At 35.4% G+C, this 20,944-nt stretch overlaps 1 protein-coding gene across 1 annotated transcript in view; it reads right to left on the reverse strand.

Annotated features, from left to right (window-relative positions):
* LOC107095842 (solute carrier family 15 member 2-like) overlaps positions 1-19,845 on the reverse strand; it is a 26,811-nt gene extending 6,966 nt beyond the window's left edge. The window contains exons 1-16 of the mRNA XM_015392198.1: positions 19,576-19,845; positions 14,676-14,763; positions 12,762-12,903; positions 12,543-12,635; positions 12,209-12,308; positions 11,437-11,527; positions 11,274-11,351; positions 8,521-8,603; positions 8,299-8,382; positions 8,067-8,156; positions 6,593-6,637; positions 6,297-6,332; positions 4,128-4,216; positions 1,897-1,978; positions 1,541-1,666; positions 391-555 (exon numbers count right to left, since the gene is read on the reverse strand). Coding sequence (XP_015247684.1) covers positions 391-555; positions 1,541-1,666; positions 1,897-1,978; positions 4,128-4,216; positions 6,297-6,332; positions 6,593-6,637; positions 8,067-8,156; positions 8,299-8,382; positions 8,521-8,603; positions 11,274-11,351; positions 11,437-11,527; positions 12,209-12,308; positions 12,543-12,635; positions 12,762-12,903; positions 14,676-14,763; positions 19,576-19,584 — 1,401 coding nt within the window. The 5' untranslated portion in view covers positions 19,585-19,845. The remainder of the gene's footprint in view (positions 1-390; positions 556-1,540; positions 1,667-1,896; positions 1,979-4,127; positions 4,217-6,296; positions 6,333-6,592; positions 6,638-8,066; positions 8,157-8,298; positions 8,383-8,520; positions 8,604-11,273; positions 11,352-11,436; positions 11,528-12,208; positions 12,309-12,542; positions 12,636-12,761; positions 12,904-14,675; positions 14,764-19,575) is intronic.
* Positions 19,846-20,944: the final 1,099 nt, after the last annotated feature.

Here is a 20,944-nt window from a genome sequence, read left to right on the forward strand (position 1 = left end):
TATATATATATATATATATATATATATATAATATTCTTTACTGTCGACAGGCTGCAGCTATGTTCCAAATTCCTCGTTTTTCAGCCACTTTTGTTGAATTTTACATTTTCCCATTCCCTCACTTTTTCTCTATCTTGAGCTTCTTTTCCAAACATAAGATGAACAGGAAGCAGTTCTGCGCAAACATGCAGAACCAGTTAAATCTGATATAATATATCTCCCAAAATTGTTTGTATAAGCATTATAAATGCCCTGATAATCACATTTAATGAATTTTAATACCAATTAAGGCCTTAGTTTGAAAAATTAAAACCTTAATATTTTATTATAATTATTTTATGCTATTACCAAAAGAAAGAGAGAAAAACAGCATTTAGTTAGTGCACTCACCCGTTCGCAATTAATTTTAGTATCCTCCTTGTATATGATGAGACTATAAGCCTTTTGTTCTTCAAAGGACAAAGTGCATTTGGACGTATTTCCTGCAAATGTGACGTCAACATGTAGCTCCGTGTTGGAACCCCCCAGTGGAAGAGTTTCATACTCAAGAGGGTCCTGTTAGAAAAGAGCAGGATGGTCAAAATATGTACTTAAAATCTTTAAATGTAAACAACCACATAGAAATGAATAAATAAGAAAAAGAAGAAACTAAAAAAAATGAGCAAATTTCTAGAACTGCTTTATTTTTTGGTTTGTAAAACATTCTGACCAAAACAACCCAAAAAACCTAATAAGTTCTTTATAAGTACATTTTGTTCCTCACAAATTTTTAAAAGCACTGACAAAAGTGAGGCTCTAACCTGCAATATGCCGTTAGCTTCAGCCATATTAAGGTTCCTCTGCTAGATCTGGCATGATCAACCTGCAGCTCCTGAGCAACAAGTAGGTATTTGGTTCCTTTAATGAACTAAACAATAGATTATTCTCTGTTGTTCGTTTGTTTCTATTGTACACTCCCATGAAAAAACATGGGCCCCACGCAGAAACTGTTTTTGACAGCTGGTTATCGCAAGCTGTGGTCTGCAACCCCTGACTAGAAGGTTTAAAAAAAAATAAAAATTAAAAATTAAAAAAAAAACAGTGTCCAGTATGTGTGGGGTCTGCAGTGACGTATGCCCAATTTGTTAACCGATCCAAGCTTGGATCAGTTAACTGTGCTGAGCTTGGTTCTTACAACATCTACACATCACACTAGCATGGTTCCTTGCCTCCTATTGGTGGCTCTCATAAATTCAGGAACTTATTAATTAAGTTGTGAACAGGTGAAGAGATCTGTGAATTACAAAGCTGGATATGTCGGAAAACCCACAAAATGACTTTGCTGACTGTAAACAGGAGATCACACAGCCTGCTCATGCCCCCTTGGTAATCCAATTGCCGTCCAATTAACCCCCACAGTTAACAGTTCTCAGCATGGTTTCATAAGGATAGTGTAAATAGGGATAACAGATGCCCTTTTCCTGACCCTAGACCTGAATAAGTCCTGGATGGAGGCAAAGTCAGCCCTACTGTGGACTTAATTGTTTGCTCTGTTTTTTACCTGAAGGTGTTTGATGGGTTGTTGAAACAGGTTGCTGCCAGCAAAATTCACACTGATGTCTTCTCCGGCCAGATTATAAACCTGTAGCAGGGAATGGCCGGCTGGCGCAGGTTCCACCACGGTTTTCTAGCACACAGAGTCAAAACCACACCGGTGAATATAAAGAAAACCATCTTTTCAACACCTTAATTTATTGTTATGAAAAGCAGTTAATGGTCGAAGAACAAAACTATTTGGTGTAAAGGACATAATCTTTAAAACAACAAAATACTTTTAAAGATTATGTATCCTGATGTATCTTTAAACTTATATACCACTTCATTAAGTGTGAAATCGTGATTGATGCTCATACATACCACAACATTGATCTCCACCAGGGTGGCGGCCCCGAAGGCTAGTGCTGCAAAGACCATCCCTGTGGCCATTTTCCTCAGAGGCCTGTTGGAAGAATTTCAGGGATTTAACAGGGATCACTTTTAACACCAAAATACGCTGCACTAACCGGATAAAACAGCAAACAGATAAAACCAAATATAAAATGTAAAAATAAAGTCAAATTGACTTGTTATTAAAGGGGTCCCTATGTCCTCCAGCAGTCTAAGCCTATAGTAGCATAACTATAGAAAAAGGTCTGGATAACCTGAGCCACTCTAACTAGATATTGAATAGGAGTTTTTGTTTTGTTTGTTTTTTAGTTTATATTTTACAATGAAAAGGTTCCTATTTGACAGGGGTAAAACCTTACTCTTCATTTTTGAAATTTCCCTTTAAACATCTTTAATATTAAGGGTAGGGAGTTTATTTGAATACTTTATTGTGTTCCCTCGCCTAAGATCTTCACCTTAGGACTATTCATAGTGAACAAGCTATAGCCAGCCAGATGTTTGATCACTTCCTTCTTTAATTAATTGATTTATTTTCAAAACTACAATGCAACTTTTTCTTTTCCACATATAACAATTCTTCTCAACATCTCAATACTTCTCCAAAAAAAGGAGATTGAAGAATAAACATAGATTTCCATCCAAATACACAATTCAATTTTAAAAGAAATACAAAAAAGTTAAATAAAACTAAACATAGGTTTTGTGGGCGGGTTTTTACTGTGCAGTCCAAAGTTAATTAGCTTCTCTTCAATTTTTTCTTTTCTTATTCTATTTTAATCTGCTTACATTTATCTCTTGGAGAATTTCAGTATAAAATTCCTGAAAATAGACACATATTCTGAAGCTGGTCTTTTATCTGTTCTTTCTGAATGATATTGCGTAAACCTTTAAACTTCAACAAGGATTTAAAACATGACAAGAAAAATGCTTACGATAAAGAATTAAATAAAAAAATATGACTTGACGAGGGACAGAGTTTTTGAGTCATTTTATAAATAAAGTAGAATTTTACGAGAATGTTTCTAAACCTCTTTTGTACACTCTTATCTTTTTTTACTACTGTTACCGACACGTCTTTATCAGGGTGATTTCCACTAACTAACCTCCATTATCAACACTCTGATAAGACTTCAGTCTAAACATGCACCTCCAAGCTGAAAAGAAATAATTTTAGCATCTCTGCTCGTTATTGTAATGCTAGGATTTTTTTTAAACTACTAGCTAACTAACAAGTGCATTTTTTCCTAAATAGAAACACATTCAACAGACTTGGATTTGCAAATACCTCACCAGTACTACCAAAGTAAAATACCTTAAATGGATAACAAAAATTAAAAATATGATTTAATAATAAAAAAATGAAGGTTAAAAAAGAAATTGTAATTCTTTTCATTTCCCTTAAAAGAATCATTATGGTTGTATTTCAAGTGACTTTTAGCTGTACTACAGTTATGGTTTTCAGAAAACCATCTTAAGATCTGTAAATGTTTTTACAGTAAAAAAAAAATATTGAACTGTTATTCACTCCTTTGTTTCCATCTAAAATAATTAGTTTATTTAAATCATTCAACTTTGTAATTTGCGGTTTCTGTCCTTTTATTTTGAAAGGTTAAAATTCACTATGAGTCTAAAGGGAACACACTCTAATCAATTAGTTATCACTGAAAACTTTATGTTTAGGTCATCAAGTGAAACCTATTTAGTTTGATTATATACATTCTGAAGTTTTCAAGCCTTCATTTCTGTTTTCTCATTGCATCCAATTAAAAGTTAAAAGCTGTGATTATAGTGTTTAATTTGCAGTGAACAAAATTAGAAAATACTTAACTATTGGGCAACATTACTTTGACAGCAATATTTTTGTGTAATTAAGTGTTTTGAATAAATTTATACAAATATCAATTTGTCTACCAAAAATAATTTTTTTATCTTAATAATTTTTGAGTCTATTACAATTCATGGATGCATGTTTCCCTTTCCTATGTGATAAAACCATCTGTGGTTCAGTTTTGACTTTTTCCTGAGAGCTGTAGGAAAAGCAAAGCTTTTATCATGTTCAGTGAGCTATAGATTTTAATTGTTATTCTATAAGGTGTAGCTCTGTGATTTTAATTATCCTCCATTTACAATTTACAGGTCTGCTTAAATGCTCCCAGCGGCCATAAAGATGCAGGCGTACAGAACAACAGGGGCAAACTCACGTGATTTTGATCCTGCAGAGGCCGACGAGCGGATATATGATGAGGTCAAAGATGGGTACAAAGACGAGAATCAGCAGCGCGTTCAGCATCTAGACGGAAAACATGAGGAAAACACAGCAATTAAATGGTTCCATAAAAGTTCAATAAAACTCATTAAAGCTTCACTCTTAAAATATAATGAGGATAAAGTGATAGCAAGGTAGTGATAAGTAGTCATAAAGGTGGGACATAATAGTGAGAGCACCATTAAAGAGAACAAAACACCAACAGTCTTCTCTTCTTGAAGAATTGTGGACGCAGAATTCAAGACATAAAAAAAAAATGTCTAGGCTTGGCCTGCATGTTTTCAGTTATATAAGTCCTGAGGTATAATCTGTAGCTTAAATTAAAAATGCGAAGATAAGGAAAAAATAAAGTATGAATGGATCAGTAAACTTTTATTATGTCTTTGTGAAGCAGTCCCTCTGGTTTAATAAAACACTCACTTCTGATGTACATTTACAGACAAGTCAACCTTTAAACTTTGTTATTGAAAGTCATGTAACCTCATAATTACTGGTAGTGATGAAAAAATATGTTCTTATAATAAAAAAATAAAAAAACGCAAATGGTCTCAGCTGTCAGACAGACAGAAACACAGACCAGAGGAATTGATTTAAGCAAAGGAGGAGTTATTATCATTAGATTTACTAACAAAACATCAGTGGAGTTAGTTAAAAAAAAAAAAAAACGTTGACTTATTAGGAAAAAGAAAGTGAATAAGCTAAGGTTAAAAAAAAATAAAATAGGCTAAGATACCAAAAAAAACATAGGACTGCTAAACACATAAAAAAAGGCGACAGCTTAAGACCACCGATGTTTTATCTAAAAATAAAAAGATCAAATTAACAAAATTAACCCAGTTATGTCGTAATGATTTATCCCCTTATCTTAAGTCTTTGTTTTATTGATTTAAGACACTTAAGACCACTTTTACACAAACACACAGTTTCTTCCTCTTCAGTAAACACCAGGATGTCTGAGTGTTCATCTGACTGCTGTTCCAAAGGCCTGATAAAGCGAGAATGTAGAAAATGTGGAGAACGTAGGGGTTTGTGACTGACTCAGCTTAGAGCTGACCTTCAGGTAGTAACCCCCCCCCCCCTTTCTCCTGCTAACGTCAGCACTGGGAAAACCTGATAGATTATTTACAGCTTTAAAAACACATCATGTTCAGCCATAAGTAAAAAGCAGCTGTTTTTGTCTGCGGTAGCAGTTCCTGCTTAAATGGTGCATAACAAAAAATAATGCCAAAGAAAGGGCAGCAGTATCTAACTAGCTGTAAATATGATTTCATTTCCTCTCATCTAGTCTTTATTTTAGATTTTTCTCATAAACTTCCTATAAAACGTGCATTTTTTTTAGTCCCACAATCCAACATTTCCAAATGTACATAGAAGTCGTTTTCATCTATAAGTAGCAACAAAGCAAATTTCTTGGTATGTGTAAAACACTAGTTGGCAATCAAGGTTCAAACAAGCCACATAAATAATGCACTTAATAAATCCAGGTTTGCTAAGAGGTGCAGTATTTTATTTCACTTTTTTCCCAGGAGCGTAACGCTGGACGTTAGGCTTTTTTTTTTTTTTACTGTGGATACAAAAATAAGGACACTTTTTGTTTCTTCCTCATTGGGGGTGCAATTTTACACATAATTTATGCCTTAAACAAAACTATTGCACCACAAAAAAAGGCTGTTCATATTAATTATTGTAAAAATGTCTTAATATATTATTAATTAAAACAGCACATAGGGTATTTTACAACAAAAACAAAAAAACCCATGTTCTCTTCAGTATATTGACTCCTCATGAAGTATTCTAACTGTAAATCATCATAATGCTTGAGTGTAATAATAGATGTTTTACTTCCTGGATTTTTACCATTCAACACTAAGAGAGGATCCTAATTGGAGCAATTTTTTTTCTCATTTAGAATGATTTTCACCAAAGAATGAAAGAAAATTGGGTTCCCTTTTTTCTCAAATCAAGAACTAAACTTTGAACCTCATAACTTTAACTCATGAACACTAAAGCACATTATGTGCTTCATGAAGGTTTTATGAGGATGCATCGCCTCTCGGTCTGGACGTCCTGTTGTGATTCTGAAGGCAGAATGAGGTGCACATACCTGCATCTGGTCGGGCTTAATGGTGAAGGAATTTCCCTGTTAGAAAACAGAATTACCATTTAAAGTTAATTTAGTAAATACATACTGGGGTGTGCACAAATTATCTATGCCATAAAGAATTTAATTCACTGAAAAAAATAAAATAAAAAAGTGTGGCAACAGCCCCAAAAAAAAAAAAAATTTTGTTCTATGAGAGGGTTTATGAAATCAGATCTTCACTGAAATCCACCCACTGATATCAAAGAGCAAACGTTTGGACTTTTTAGTGCTTTCAAACAACATAAAGACTTCCTTACAAAAGCCATGTTCATCCTTGTCGCTTGGAGAGTCCAGCGGGAACCCTGCAATAAAGTAAACAACAGGACACAATCATATAAACAGAATGACACTCTGATCACAGCCCCGCCTTTATCTACAGATTCCTAAAAAACGATAACGCACTAAAGAAACACTTCATATGCTTACAACAATTTTTACTCTGATTTGTTAACATAAATGAAGGGTGAGCTTATTAAAATAAAAATCAGGGACGCTGAACGTAAAATTTTGATCTTTTGGATTTTGGATTTTTTTCTATCCATCATCTTGATTTTGGTCAGTAAAAAAAAAAAGAAAATCAGCAGCTTATTAACTTTTTTAATGACAAAATTATTATTAATTTGGTCACTATATATACTCTGATTTAGGTGAGCCTCTAAGAGCAGCTCTGTTTGTACTGGACAATAGGAAACTGTAATCTATCTATAATTGCATGTAAAAATATCCCAAAAACGCAGAATTATTGCTTTCATACAGAGGTGTAAAGTAAGTACAAATATTTTGTTGCCTTACTAGAAATCTATACTAAAGTAATTCATTTTTGGACATTTTTTTTACTACTTACATTTATTTTGCGATTATCTCTACTTTCTACACCTTACTTCAAGATGATGTAAAGTTAAATTTGAAGCTTTTGCCATTAGCTATAAAACTAAGAAAACTAATTATAAGTAAGTCCTCATCCAGAATTGTAGAAAAATGTACCTTTTATAGGGTAATGCAGGAACAATTATTTAAAGCATCTGTTCTAAACATTTTTTCCTTTTCCATTTTTAATCATTTTACTTTTATATTTTAAGTAGTAGTAAAAAATGGTACTTTTACACTTTTACTTGAGTAAAAAGCTTAAGTTGAGCCTCTAACTTCTACAAAAGGGTTTTTAAATGGTAGGATTTAAACTTCTAATTGAGTAGTAAATATTAATAGTTTTGACACCTCTGCTTTCATACACATATATTTTAGCATATATAGTCATACACCGTCATCTCTTATTTTGGTTAAATTTTTCTGTGTAAATATTACCTGGTTTGTCTTTTACGTCTGTTTGACGCTGCTCCTCCTATTCCCATACTTGGATGAAAGGTTTTTCTGATTCTTAAAAACTTTGACTTGATAACAATCATAATCACCTTTTAGGATTTCTTAAGACAATGCGTGTATTTCTATATATTTATATATATTCTAGTCAAGATGCTAGATGACTAAATGAAGTGTGGCCACCAAAGAAAGTTATGAAAAACTACAAATGAATGAATGTTTCTTGATCTGCCAGTTCTTATATAGAATAACCATATCTATAGCAAGGCTGCATACAGCTATGAAGGTAAACTATGGTTTAATTAACTCCGGACTCTGATAGAATCTTCTGCCTTGTTGGGTCTTAATGTTTCAATTATATGAACCGTCTGGGATAAACCTTTCTCCCTAAAGAGCATCCATTAAAACACATACCTGCTGATCAAACAGAGCCCAGAACATGGGCAAGGGGATGTAAAGAACCAGAACCCGTAGAACCATCTTAATCTCCTGGATAAGACGCTTCTGTTAAAAGGAAAACAGAAACCTGGTTGGATTCTTGCACTAATCTGGGTTTAGAAAAGTTTCTTCCAGACCCATTAACTGTAGTTTTTTTTTTTTTTCCTTCTTTTTCCCTTGCAGAGAACCAGAATGGGTGGGTTATTACCGGGTACATGTCTTCAGCCCAATCCAGCCAGTGCTTCCTCTGTAGGCCAGGCTTCGAGCTTCTCCAGCGGTTTTTGATGGCAAACTGACAGGAGAAGTAGTTGGGGATGAATTATAAGGGCAGGAACTTAAATGTGATACTAGAATAATCCCACATTCTACATTTGCTGTTCCATCTGATCCTAAACATGATACAGGATGGAGATGAGATGAGAGGACTCACACCAATACATTTGCAGACTTCTCCGAGGACGTTTCCCTGAGGGGGAGTCTTCTTGTACATACTGCTGCCAAATATGAACACAGCTGTGGACCACCAGATGGAGAATTAACAACAGCTCCAGTGGAAGTACAAAAACAACAGCTTTGCTTAATATTTCAAACATTAGATGAGAAAGAAATGTTAAAATGGATTTCATCTATCCTTACAAAACTCTATTATCCATTAAAATAATATATATTTAATATGTTATGGTTCCAAATCTGAACAAAATCCAGTCCATTCCATCCTCCATTTAGTAATCCTTCTTTTATTATATCTTATTGTTCTATTTGGTATCAGTGTTGAGAGTAAGAGTGTTACATTATAATAGTGTTAGCAACTTTAAGTTTTTCATTTAAAAAGCAATCTAAGTAATTACTTCTACATACTAGTAACACATTTACTGTACTTGCAATATAACGCTGTGAGTTACTACTGCATGGACGGGGGGCATACACTATGCAATATTTTCAATCGTTGCATACAGCTACAGCTCAAACTGTAAGACGAAACCGCAGGGTTTAAAAGTTCACAGCTAATGATGCATGTTCTCACACAGTGCGTCCCGACAACCTGAGGCGATCCAACGACGGCCTACTGAATGGCAAACATGTTTGATTTTCCCCCAACTCAACTAGTGTAGTAGTCAAGACCACACCAACTGAGACCAAGGAGTACAGAGACAAGGCCAAGACCTTGGTCTTGTCTTGGTCTCTTCCTCTAAATGCCTTGGTCTTGTCTTAGTCTCGGTCTCTAAATGTCTTGGTCTTGGCCTCTAAAGGTCTTGGTCTTGTCTTGGTCTCAGCCTCTAAATGCCTTGGTCTTTTCCTGGTCTAGGCTTTTAAATGCCTGAGTCTTGTCTTAATCTCAGCCACTGTGTGTCTTGGTCTTGCTCTTGGCCTCTGAAGGTGTTGATCTTGTCTTGTTCTCTGCTTCAATATCTCTTGGTCTTGGTCTCGACCGCTAAAATCTTGGCCTTGTCTTGGCTTCTAAATGTGTTGGTCTTGTCTTGGTCTCTGCCTCTATATGTCTTGGTCTCTTCCTCTAAAGGTCTTGGCCTTGTTTTGATCTCGGGGCTCTACATGTCATGGTCTTATCTTTTTCTAAGCCCCTAAATACCTTGGCCTTGTCTTGATCTTAACCCCCATATGTCTTGCTCTCGGCCTCTAAAGGTCTTGTCTAGGTCTCAGCCTCTAAATGCCTTGGTCCTTTCCTGGTCTAGGCTTTTAAATGCCTGAGTCTTGTCTTGGTCTCAGCCACAATGTGTCTTGGTCTCAACCTCTAAAATCTTGGTTTTGTCTTGGCCTCAGCCTCTATACATCTTGGTCTTGTCTTGGTCTCAGCTTCTAAATGGTTGTGTTTTGTCTTGGCTTCTAAATGCCTTGGTTTTGTCTTGGTCTCGGCTTCTAAATGCCTTGGTTTTGTCTTGGTCTCGGCTTCTAAATGTCTTGGTCTTGTCTTGGTCTCGGCTTCTAAATGCCTTGGTCTTGTCTTGGTCTCGGCTTCTAAATGTCTTGGTCTTATCTTGGTCTCAGCTTCTAAATGCCTTGGTCTTGTATAGGTCTCTGCCTCTATATTTCTATGTTTTGTCTCGTCTCGGCCTCCATAGGCCTTGGCTTTGTCTCGGTACTCCTTGGTATTTGTTGGTGTAATTGGGTTAGATTGTGAGTTACTAACCCAATTATTTTGAGAACTAACTAATTACTATAACTAGTTGATTTTTTAAAGTAATGTTTCTAATGTGCTTGAATGGTTGTTTGTCTCTGTGTTGCCCTGCGACTGGCGACCTGTCCAGGGTGTACCCCGCCTCTCGCCCATAGACAGCTGGAGATAGGCACCAACACCCCTAGTGACCCTTCTTGGGATTAACCATGTAAGAAAATGAATGGATGGATGGATGTTTCTAACACTAATTATTGCACCTGGGTAAGTTGTCAATGATTATTTTCAAGATGTTCTATTTAGTTTTTTGAGAAAAAACATCTAAAACAGCCATTTTAAAAAGCTTTTATCCTGCCCACATTGTGGATTTTTGGTAAGAATAATATTTACAAAAATACTAATAGATTTTATTTCTAATGCCCTTTCATTTCAAAACAAATCTCTAAGTGCTACAGTCAATAAAAAATAAAACAAAATAAGGACATCAAAATATATATTAAAATACAAAAAGGTTAAAGTAAATCAAAGCCTTTCAAAACGTCTTAAAAATGAAAATGATATAGTCCATGAAAGCTAGAGCAAATTTATGTCTCGCCCCATATGTGACATACATCTGTTAACATTCATATTGCTAAACCACAGTTGTTTTGCACAATGAGCATCCGACCAGGCATGAAATCCACAAGGATCAGTGCTGACGGTGAATAAGGGGCAGAGAAAACTGTCCGTCACAATGGATGTGGATGGCCTTGATCAGGAGGAATCCAAGCTCGTACAAACAGCCTCAGCATGCAGACTTCAGCCTGCAACTCCATCAATTCTATATGAGCTGAAACTATCTAAAATGAGCAGATTTTGTTTTATCTAAACCATGATAACGAATATGACAGTTTTTTGTTCCAGATAAATAAATCATATCCAATCTGAAATAATACAACAATGAATATATGTATAGATATAAAACGTATCATGACTCGTGTATCGGGGTGTGTATCGTATCGCCAAGTTCTTCCAACTGATCTGCATCTATGAAGAATAGATGAAATTCTTACCTAGAGCCACAACCATCAAAGCCGCAGGAACTCCAAAAGCCAGGGCATAGCATTCACTATCAAAACACTTCACTTCACCTGCAGGAGCAGAAGGTCGTTACTAACATGGGGAACCTCACAGGACATCGAAAACATGATGGTCATTTTGACTGCAAATACTGACTTCTGAGGATTGGTGTTATCAACGTTGACAAAACACTCCCAGCGTTGATGGACATGTAGAAGATGGAGAAGAATTTCTGCCTTTCCTTTATCTAGAGGTAAAGACGGAAATAAAGTGAAGTTATACGAGTTAAAGTAAACTGTGCACCCAGACATTAAATATTTCACTCAGGGTTATAATTATTCCCTATGTCAAGACGTTAAATAGGGTTGTCGTTTTGTCCAGATTGTCTTTTTTTGTTATTTGAACTGGAATGTGTGCAGATTTTGTACTTGTATTATTTATTTTGCTTAATTTTTTGGTCAAGTAATTAAAAACATGCCCTGAGATGGACAACTTGGTACACCTATCTACAGTAAGGTGTACCCCGTTGACAGCTGGAGATAGGCACCAGCACCCCTCCAGACTCTGCTTGGGATAAGCGTGATGGAAAACTGATGGATGGGTTAAAATTGATTTTCAAAACTGATTTTCAATTGTTTTTAAACATTGAAATTGTAACCATGTGTAAGAAAGGTCATCTGGAGATTTTCTTCTATATTTCCAAACATCTAAGGTAGTCCTAATGCCAGAAAAAAAAAAAAAAAATTTGGAAACTATATTTTTGTTTTTGTTTCGTACATTTCAAACTGTACTTATCTATTATCTATTTAAGGTTTTACCTATACAGTTTTTTGGGGGTTTTTTTGGCTTTTTTATGACATGCAATAGAAAGTTAGTTGCGGATAAAAATACAATAAACAGCATAAACCACCAATACAAAGATACTTACATGTTGTTCTTCAAACTGATCTCCTCCAAACGCCGCCACGCAGGGTTTGATTCCACCCGTGCCTAAAGCGATGAGGATGAGGCCGACCATGGACAGAGCGCTAGAAGGAGTCAGAAACAGTGCAGGATGGAGAGGAGAATACCGAATTAACAAACTAGACACATCCAAGTATAAAACTGGAAACTCTGGAATGGCTTTTAACGATTCTGACAAGTTGGCAGTGAAGGCACAAAAAGCTGCTCAATCTTAGACCTGATTTCAAGCTTCTGGATTAACCCTCATGACACTCCTCATCCTCATCAAAGATGTAAAAGGTGTCGACACAGCAGCTTACATGTGAACGTCGGTGTTTCCCACAGTAGGAATGGCTCCAACAGACTTAATGACATGGCCAATCACATAAACGATGGACAGGTAGATGATGGTCCTGTTGGGATTAAACATGTGGGATTAAACATTTGTAATCCTGCTTTCATACAGATTATGAAATCATATAGATTAATCGATCATCTGTGAATCAGAGAGAGTGGAGGTAAAGGACCGGAAAACGCACTTGAATTTTCCCAGCCAGGAGTCGGCAATGATGGCTCCCAAAATGGGAGTGAAGTAGCAGAGGCCGCTGAAGGCGTGATAGATGGCGGTGGAGAGGTCCTTGTCCCATTTTAGATAGCTGAGGAAATACAGCGTCAGCACCGCTGCAGTCAAACACACAAACGTTAGCTCTGACCATCGCGTCTGTTCACATCTCTGTTAAAACAGCAGGTTCAACTCATGCTGCAAATTGTTTTCAACATGTATTTGGAAACAGAAAAGACAAGAAACACCTATTGTACCTTTTGATTCAGTTAAGCTTCTTGTTTTCTATTAAAGGAATCCCATTATCCCACATCTTCACTTCTAAACTTGCAAAAATCGTTCAAATTCAAAAGATTGTGGACATTTTGTCGTGTTCTTTTGGTCAGCCTACTCATTTGCTGTTAGATTTCCTCCTAGAGTCTGTTTAATTATCTTGCCTCTTATGAAATCACTGTTTCAGTTTGTTTTTGCATGTTTTCTTTGCAATAAATGCTGCTTTCTTCATCTAGATATGAAGAACCAGGAAATTCCAGCAAAGTGTTTAGAGCTGCCATCTTCCACTAGATGACTTTTAGTTTAGGTTTCAACTTTTATGCTTATTCCAATTCTTGATTGCTGTCTTCATGTGTTTATATTCAGTGCTTTGGATTACCGTTTTAAGATTAAATCATTTGTAATCCTCTGTAGCCTTACTGCAAATCGTGGCATCAGTTAAAGGATACTAGTGAGAAAAGATCTTAAAAACAATTTTTATAGCAGCCAAACCTTATTTACTATATGCAGCAATCACTGCCATAATTTTGTCCCAAACAAATGGTGAGCCGGTCTTTCGTTTTACAATAATTCAACCTTTCACGGTCGCTACATGCATGCTCAGTATGAGGGATTGCTCTAAAACTAACAACTCTTTTTTTTTTCTCAATTTTTTTTACATTTTTCTTAACCAACTGACAATCAACTGAGCCTGACTGCAGTATTTATAAAATGCATTAAATTGGAATTTATGTACCGGTAACTGAATTTGTCGGTAGGACTGGATTGTATTTGCTATAATTTTTAAGCATAAGAATGTTTAAAAAAAAACCTTGCAAATTAGAGCTGAATGAAGAAATTATTTAATTTACTATAGACAGCTAAAACTAAACCTGACTTTAACGTCCCTTTTTTAACTTAAACTAACTGCTACATCAAAAACAGGTACAAGTCACAGTTTAAAGCATTTTTAAGATAATTACGTTACAAGGAGAAAAAAGTTATTGACCAAGGGGATATTTGGAAGTCTCTATTCAAATTAGTTTATTTATATAGCGACAATTCCCAACACAGGTCATCTTAAGGCCTTTTATAGAGAAAAATCAATCCCATCATCCAGTCAGATCAGTTCAGTTTTCTATCTAAGGAAAACCTGCTTATTATATCAACTTTAAAGGATCGGTTCCTCCTGGATGAGCATGTGGCGACAGTAGATATTCACACGAGCATGCATACAGCGAAAGTGGAGAGGAAAACTCCTTTTTATCAGGAAGAAACCTCCAGCAAAACCTACTAAATCATGGAACACATCTTTTTAGTTCTTAGAGTAAAAAACAGGATGAAAACTAAGCTGACTTCTTGAAGTGAATGTGGTCCACGTTGCAAAAACACACATTTTAATCACACCGATGAGATAATTAACAATGAAATCTTCCTAAACAACAAGTTTTTTTTTCATCACCACTTATTTTTATGAAAAAATGGCAACGAAGATAAACTTTTGAGCATAAAATTTTCTAATCTAAGTTTAAGCTGTTTTCTCAACCTAATACATTCTATTTCAAATACAAAACAATCCATTTCTTTAGGTTGAGGATAAACCCACCATCTTTATCTTTCTAACAGGAGCCTTTCCTACCTTTCATGCCATAGTAGGAGAATCGTTCACAGAACTCATTCACCACTATGAAGCAGATGCTGAGAGGATAATTGGTTCCACATAGTTTCTAAAAGAAAAACAAAAATCATTTTCATAGGAATATTCCAGACATTTACAGCATCATGGTTCACATTGCTAATAGATGAAAAAAGGAAAGGTGATATGACTGTAATCCCACAGTTCTTATAATCTGTTGCTGATTCTAAATAAAAGCAGATCCTATTGATCCTGTCTCTGTTTCTGACCAACCAAACTGTAATGCGATAAGAAGAATGTGTCCAATGCTTTCTGTTAGCCACTGAATCCCAGGTTAATCATTATGCACACATAGAGTTTTAATGAAAGTTTAACAGATTTAAAGCCCATAGATCAGCTAAGCTGCAGTGGTAAATATTCTGCTTCAACACCAGCAACTACCATTAACTTCTCTGCGTTCCCATCTGTCCGACTCGTTTGACAAAACTTTTAATAGCCTTTCTTTTAGTTATCAGTTGTTTTTTTTAGCCCAAATTGGATGCACACATAAGGGTCCCTATTGCAAAAGCAGGTTTGATGCAGACCGGCTCTAAGTGAAACAAAAAAAGGGAACTTTTCTGTACTAAATGTTTTGAACATAAAAAAAAAAGCGATTTCTTTAAGTTGATTTTAAATGCATCTTAGAGAGCGTTTCAAATGGAATAAAATAATAAAGCCTTTAAAAAAAAAAATGCCATACGTCTAAGAAAGTTATACATAATCATGTCAAAATCTTGCGACCTTACTTAAGCTATAGGTATAACTATGTAAAATAACTGGATATGTATGATATTTGTATACTAAAAAAAAACACTAACTTATCTAATTCTTTGCACTGCAAAAACCATCTTAAAATTAGTAAAACAAATCTTAAAATAAGTGTATTTACTCTTAATTTGAGGGGCCAAACACTACTGTTTATGCTCTAAAAACATTCTAAATGACTTTGTTTCGACTAAATTCTGGATGCTACCCACTCAGGACACTTGGAATACATTGGACGAGCAGTATGGAGGAATATTGACACGTTTTTTGTGGACTTTTATGGACCTTTCTGCCTCGGGCACCATAGACCTCCATTATTTGAATGTCAGCAGACAGCAAGAAGCCTCCCAGATCTCCAGATGCATTTGAGATATCAAAAAAGTACTCCAGAGTGTTGTTCAGCATGGGGGTGAGTAGAAAATGAAGGCTAATCATGTTTTGGGTGTACTATTCCTTTAATTTCCGGAGGGAGTCTTCCCAAGGGATCAATAAAGTACTGTCTGAGCCTAAGTCTAAGTCTCTGTAAATCAAATAATATATTTTTTTGTCTTATTTACTCAGTTTGTGTTTTTTCTGATAGAAAGAATCTCTATTTGAAAAAAATTAAGCTGTCTGGTCCAGAAGAATCCAAATACAGCTCTCAATGAACTGGTGAAGTGTAAAGCGCCTTGAGATGACATGTGTTGTGAATTGGTGCTATGGGAATAAACTGAATTGAAAGACATCATTTTTTTTTTTTAAAGATTCCCAGAATCCCAAAAAGATTTGTAGAATTTGGAGGCGACATGGATCACTGCTGATGCCTGAATCTGCCTACTGATAGGGTCACAGTGTTGGTTTCTCCTTATATATGTAATTTACTTTTAGTTCTACATTCAAACATGTCAAAAAAATGGATGCTTAGTAAATAAAGTTTACTTATATGAAGAGAAGACTTGTATTCATAAATTGTTCCTGGCAGAACACAACAGCCAGACCACTACTGATACTTTGTAGGATGGGGGGGAAATTCTCAAACTATACAGTTTCTCTGAATTCTTTTTCCACTTTTAGCTATTAAATCTATTTATACAGCACATCAGGCTTTAAGGGGCCCCCTAAGTGGGAAAAAAAGATGGGGAGGACTTTTCAGAGACACTAAGAGTGTGGTGAGCAGAAGAGATGGTGAGAAGACATGAGAAAAAAAGAGATATTCACCATAAAAACAAACACCAGTGAGTTAATAAGACACTACTGGCTAAAGGCTGGTAAAAGCATTTTTCCTCTCCCTTTAGTTTAAATGAAAATGAAAGACATAATTCCCTTTTAAAACAACCTTTTATTCTAATTATCCATTCCTAAAGTGCAAAGAAATCCAAGCTGAGAAACCAGCCTGTAGAAAAAAATGAAAGTATCTCCAGGGACTAGAACACAAATTGACAAACTCATGTCACTTAAGACCAAGATAGACGTATAGATTTATTTTATTAACTCCAAGATGTGAAATCTGCAGCAAAATGGGGATTCAAATTTAAAATAAAATACACCCCCCCCCAAAAAAAAATGATAAAAACCCATGAAGTAACCTTTTGTACAGTAAAGATGTGTAATTAGGGATTTTGTAACCCCTGAAATCTGATTACCCGCCCAGATGATTGACATGTTTCAGCACCAGATTGTTCCTGTACACCATTTGGTGGTATGCAGAGGTGGAAGGAATGCAAAAAAATAAAAAAAAACAACAAATAAAGTATTACTCAAGTAAAAGTACAAGTATTTGGATAAATATTTTACAAATAGGGCCCACAAATACAGTAGTTTAAATACAAGTAAAGTTACCGGTGCAAAATGTTACTCTAATAAAGGTTTTTAAAAAACACTGAGGAAAATTTAAACTTAAAGTAAAAATTACTGAAAGAAACATTTCTTCTGTTCCATTTTATAGAGACAAAGAGAAATCAATGAGATCAGTTGCAATAAGTAAGATGAGAGATTATAATCTTGAAAAAACCACAGTTTTTCTAATTTTCCATCAAAAATGGTTTATTTAATACAAAAAAATACTTTACTATGGCACTTCATTTTTCTTCTCTGTTTTAAACATATTTAATCATCTCCACCTCCACATATTTCAAGTTTTCGTTTAGTTTCATTTTTGTTAAAACTGTTTAGAAATGGCAAATTACATACAGAAATAATCTCCTTTGAACCTTTGAACCAAAATCATTCCCATGTCTGTTACAGAAGGAGCGGTTCAACTCACAGAGACGCCCTCATAGCAGACATTTTTCTGCTTTGTTGCAATGTGACATAATGATATGGTTGTTCTTAAAATAAAGTCTTACTGCAGCAGAAACAGAAAGAAAATGTTTACTTCATGCATGAAGTGTGGATTGTTCCAAATGTTGCCAAGAAGTTTGATCCAAGCTTATTCCTATGTTTTTTGCTTTGTTTTTTTTTGAGTCCATATCTATCAGTATGGAGGACCAGCTCTACCATATTTATAAATAAATAAATAGTATTTATTCGTCCTCAAGAACATACTTGACAAGGACATAAGTCCGTACTCATGTTCTTAAGAATAGAGAAACGGTCAGTGACTTCAGACTCTCCTCTCCTCCTGCAGATTGGACCAATGCAGTAAAATGTTAACCAACCAATTCCAGGCCAAGGACCCCCAAACTGGGGCAGAGCGCGGACCCCCTAATTATATATAGTGTATGAATTGTGTTATATCAAACTGATCCTATAGTCACGCTATTACAGATGGAGTCATGTGATAAAAGTAATTTCTCCCTAGGATTATTAAAGTATTTCTAATTCTGATTCCTGATTGATGGGACAGGTGTTGTGAATGAAACGGTGCCCAGCTTGAAAGAGCTCCAGTGTGTCACTGAATGTGAGCATTAATGACTGAAAGACATCTTCTGCCTCAATTTATCTGTTTACTACAGTGTGTTGAATTAATGTTCATGTGGATTTGAAGACATTTCAATTAGTGGAAAAAAAAAAAAAAAGTATAATCAACCAAAACTTTTGCAACCCCCATGCAGTACCTCCCTGGAGCCTCTAGGGGTCTCGGACCCCATGTTAAAGACCTCTGCCCCTCCTACTTTGCATGATGAGGCAGAAATGCAGAAAGAAATATAAAAACAACAGGCAGAAATAAATAGCATTGAAGAAATAAATAGGGTAAAAAAAAAAAGACAAAGGAAGAATAAAACAGAGAAAGATATTATAACATGCACATAAATAAATAAGGTAATTATTACAAAGGTGAATAAATAAAGAAGCTCACTGTATAATTTAATTTCTAACTAAATTTATGTGGGGGCAATTAATTGTATGCTAATTTATTTACAAAGCATTTATTTATTTCTGTATTTATTTTTAAATATGGTAGAGCCGGTCCTCCATATATTAGAAGCTGGATAATGCAAAAATATATTTAGATTTTCCAAAGCTTTCTTTTTTTTCACCAAATATATCCCAGTTTTAGTCAACCTAAAAATCTCAGGTCAGGACATTATGTAAAAAAAAAATGACTTTTTTTACACAATGTGTGATTTATGCTTAATGGAAAGCTTTAGAAAACCTGATTTCCTATCCTTTTCAGATCAAACCAACACAGTTTACTTCAAGTCAATTGCTCACAGAGACACCATGTGACCAAACAGGTCATGACTGATTATCTTATTATGCTCCTCTGACCGTTTAGAAAAGCAAAGAACGGATCGAAATAAAAAAAGAGGATATATTTGCACAGATAAACACGATAAGCTTCATTTTACTGATGCAAACCAAAATAAAAAAGGTATGCGATGAAGATCGGTCTCCCAGTCAGAGGTATGCGGGCCACAAACTTCCAAACAACCTTTTTTTTTTTACTTTTGCACGAAAGTTGCGTCATTGAATCTATAATTGAGCCAAGTTTGAATAATCAGACCAAATCTAACCATTTTACGCACAACAATCTGAAACTCGCTGGAATCCTTACAGTTTTTTTGTTAGTTTTTTTGGTTTAGAAACATTTTTCTTGTTAAAATGCATCCATAAAATAAATAAATAAGAAGGAAAGCATGTAAGCAGATCCACGCAGGCAGACATCGCTGGCATTTACCTTGCCCATGTTGCTTTATTTTCCAGTGAGTTTCCAGCTCCTTCCCTCAGCGCTCCTCTGTCTCTCTGCCGCAGCTCGCACATAAACCTCCAGATCAAGCAGCTGCGCTCATAAAAACACGCAGAGTTTAGGTTAATCTTCCACCACTGGAGAACTTGGACTTGTCACCTTTGTGAAAAGAACCTCTCCTTCCTGAACAATCCGAGGATCATTTAGATCCAGAAAGTTGGATCCTTTCCGTGGAGCAGGAGATCCGTTAGTGGGAGTGGGGAAAGTGGGAGGAGAGGGGGGGACTAACCCAGCAGCAGCCCCTCTTGGTCCACAATAGTTCTGTTGTTGGGCTCAGATTCAGACCTGGTTCTGGAAGCAGGGTCAAAGTGATCTGGACTGTCTGTCCTCTGGATCATATCTAACTCATTGTTTCTGAAATCACTCTGAGTAAAACTCACTCCTCCATGCAGCACTAAGCCTCTGCTTATTATGGCTCATTTATCAGCTTCATCTAAATAAAGCTGCTCCTGCTGAGCAGGAGACACATTCAAGACTGCATCTCATCGTTTGCATCAGGTACGGAGAGGATTAGGGACACTGAAAAAATAAAAAAAAAGTTTACTGATTTTTACATTTTATTTCAGTTTAATATGGGAAAAAAGTCTGACTTTTAGTCACAGAATTCTGACTTTTTTTTAGTTTCTGACTTTTTTTCTAAAAAATTCTGACTTTTTTCACAGAATTCTCTTTAATCTTAGAATTCTGACCTTTTTTTCTCAAAATTCTGACTTTTCTTCTCAGAATACTGACTTTAATCTCAGAATTCTGATTTTAATCTTAGAATTCTGACTTTTTCTCAGATTTCTGACTTTCATCTCAATTTTGACTTTAATCTCAGAATACTGACTTTAATCTGAAAATTTTGACTTTTTTTCTCAATATTCTAACTTTTTCTCAGAATTTTGACTTTTTCTCAGAATTCTGTCTTTAATCTGAAAATTCTGACTTTTTCTCTCAAAATTCTGACTTTTTTCTTAGAATTTTGATTTTAATCGCAGAATAATGACTTTAATCTAAGAATTCTGACTTTAATCTTAGAATTCTGACTTTTTCTCTCAAAATTCTGACTTTTTTCTCAGAATTCTCTTTAATATTAGAATTCTGACTTTTTTTTCCTCAAAATTCTGACTTTTTTCTCGGAATTTTGACTTTAATCTCAAAATTTTGGATCTTAATGTATATGGGCACCATGAAGGAAGAGAAGTGGGAGCACTCAGCTTCACTGACAAAGGTTGAGTTGTTTTGGGGGGCCACTAACACATTGGTGGAAAATAATGCAATTAGGCAACTTTTTACATTCCCCAGGGGTCTCCGGTGA

The sequence above is a fragment of the Cyprinodon variegatus genome, unplaced genomic scaffold, assembly GCF_000732505.1.
Source record: "Cyprinodon variegatus isolate N-32 unplaced genomic scaffold, C_variegatus-1.0 Scaffold578, whole genome shotgun sequence".
Classification (NCBI taxonomy): domain Eukaryota; kingdom Metazoa; phylum Chordata; class Actinopteri; order Cyprinodontiformes; family Cyprinodontidae; genus Cyprinodon; species Cyprinodon variegatus.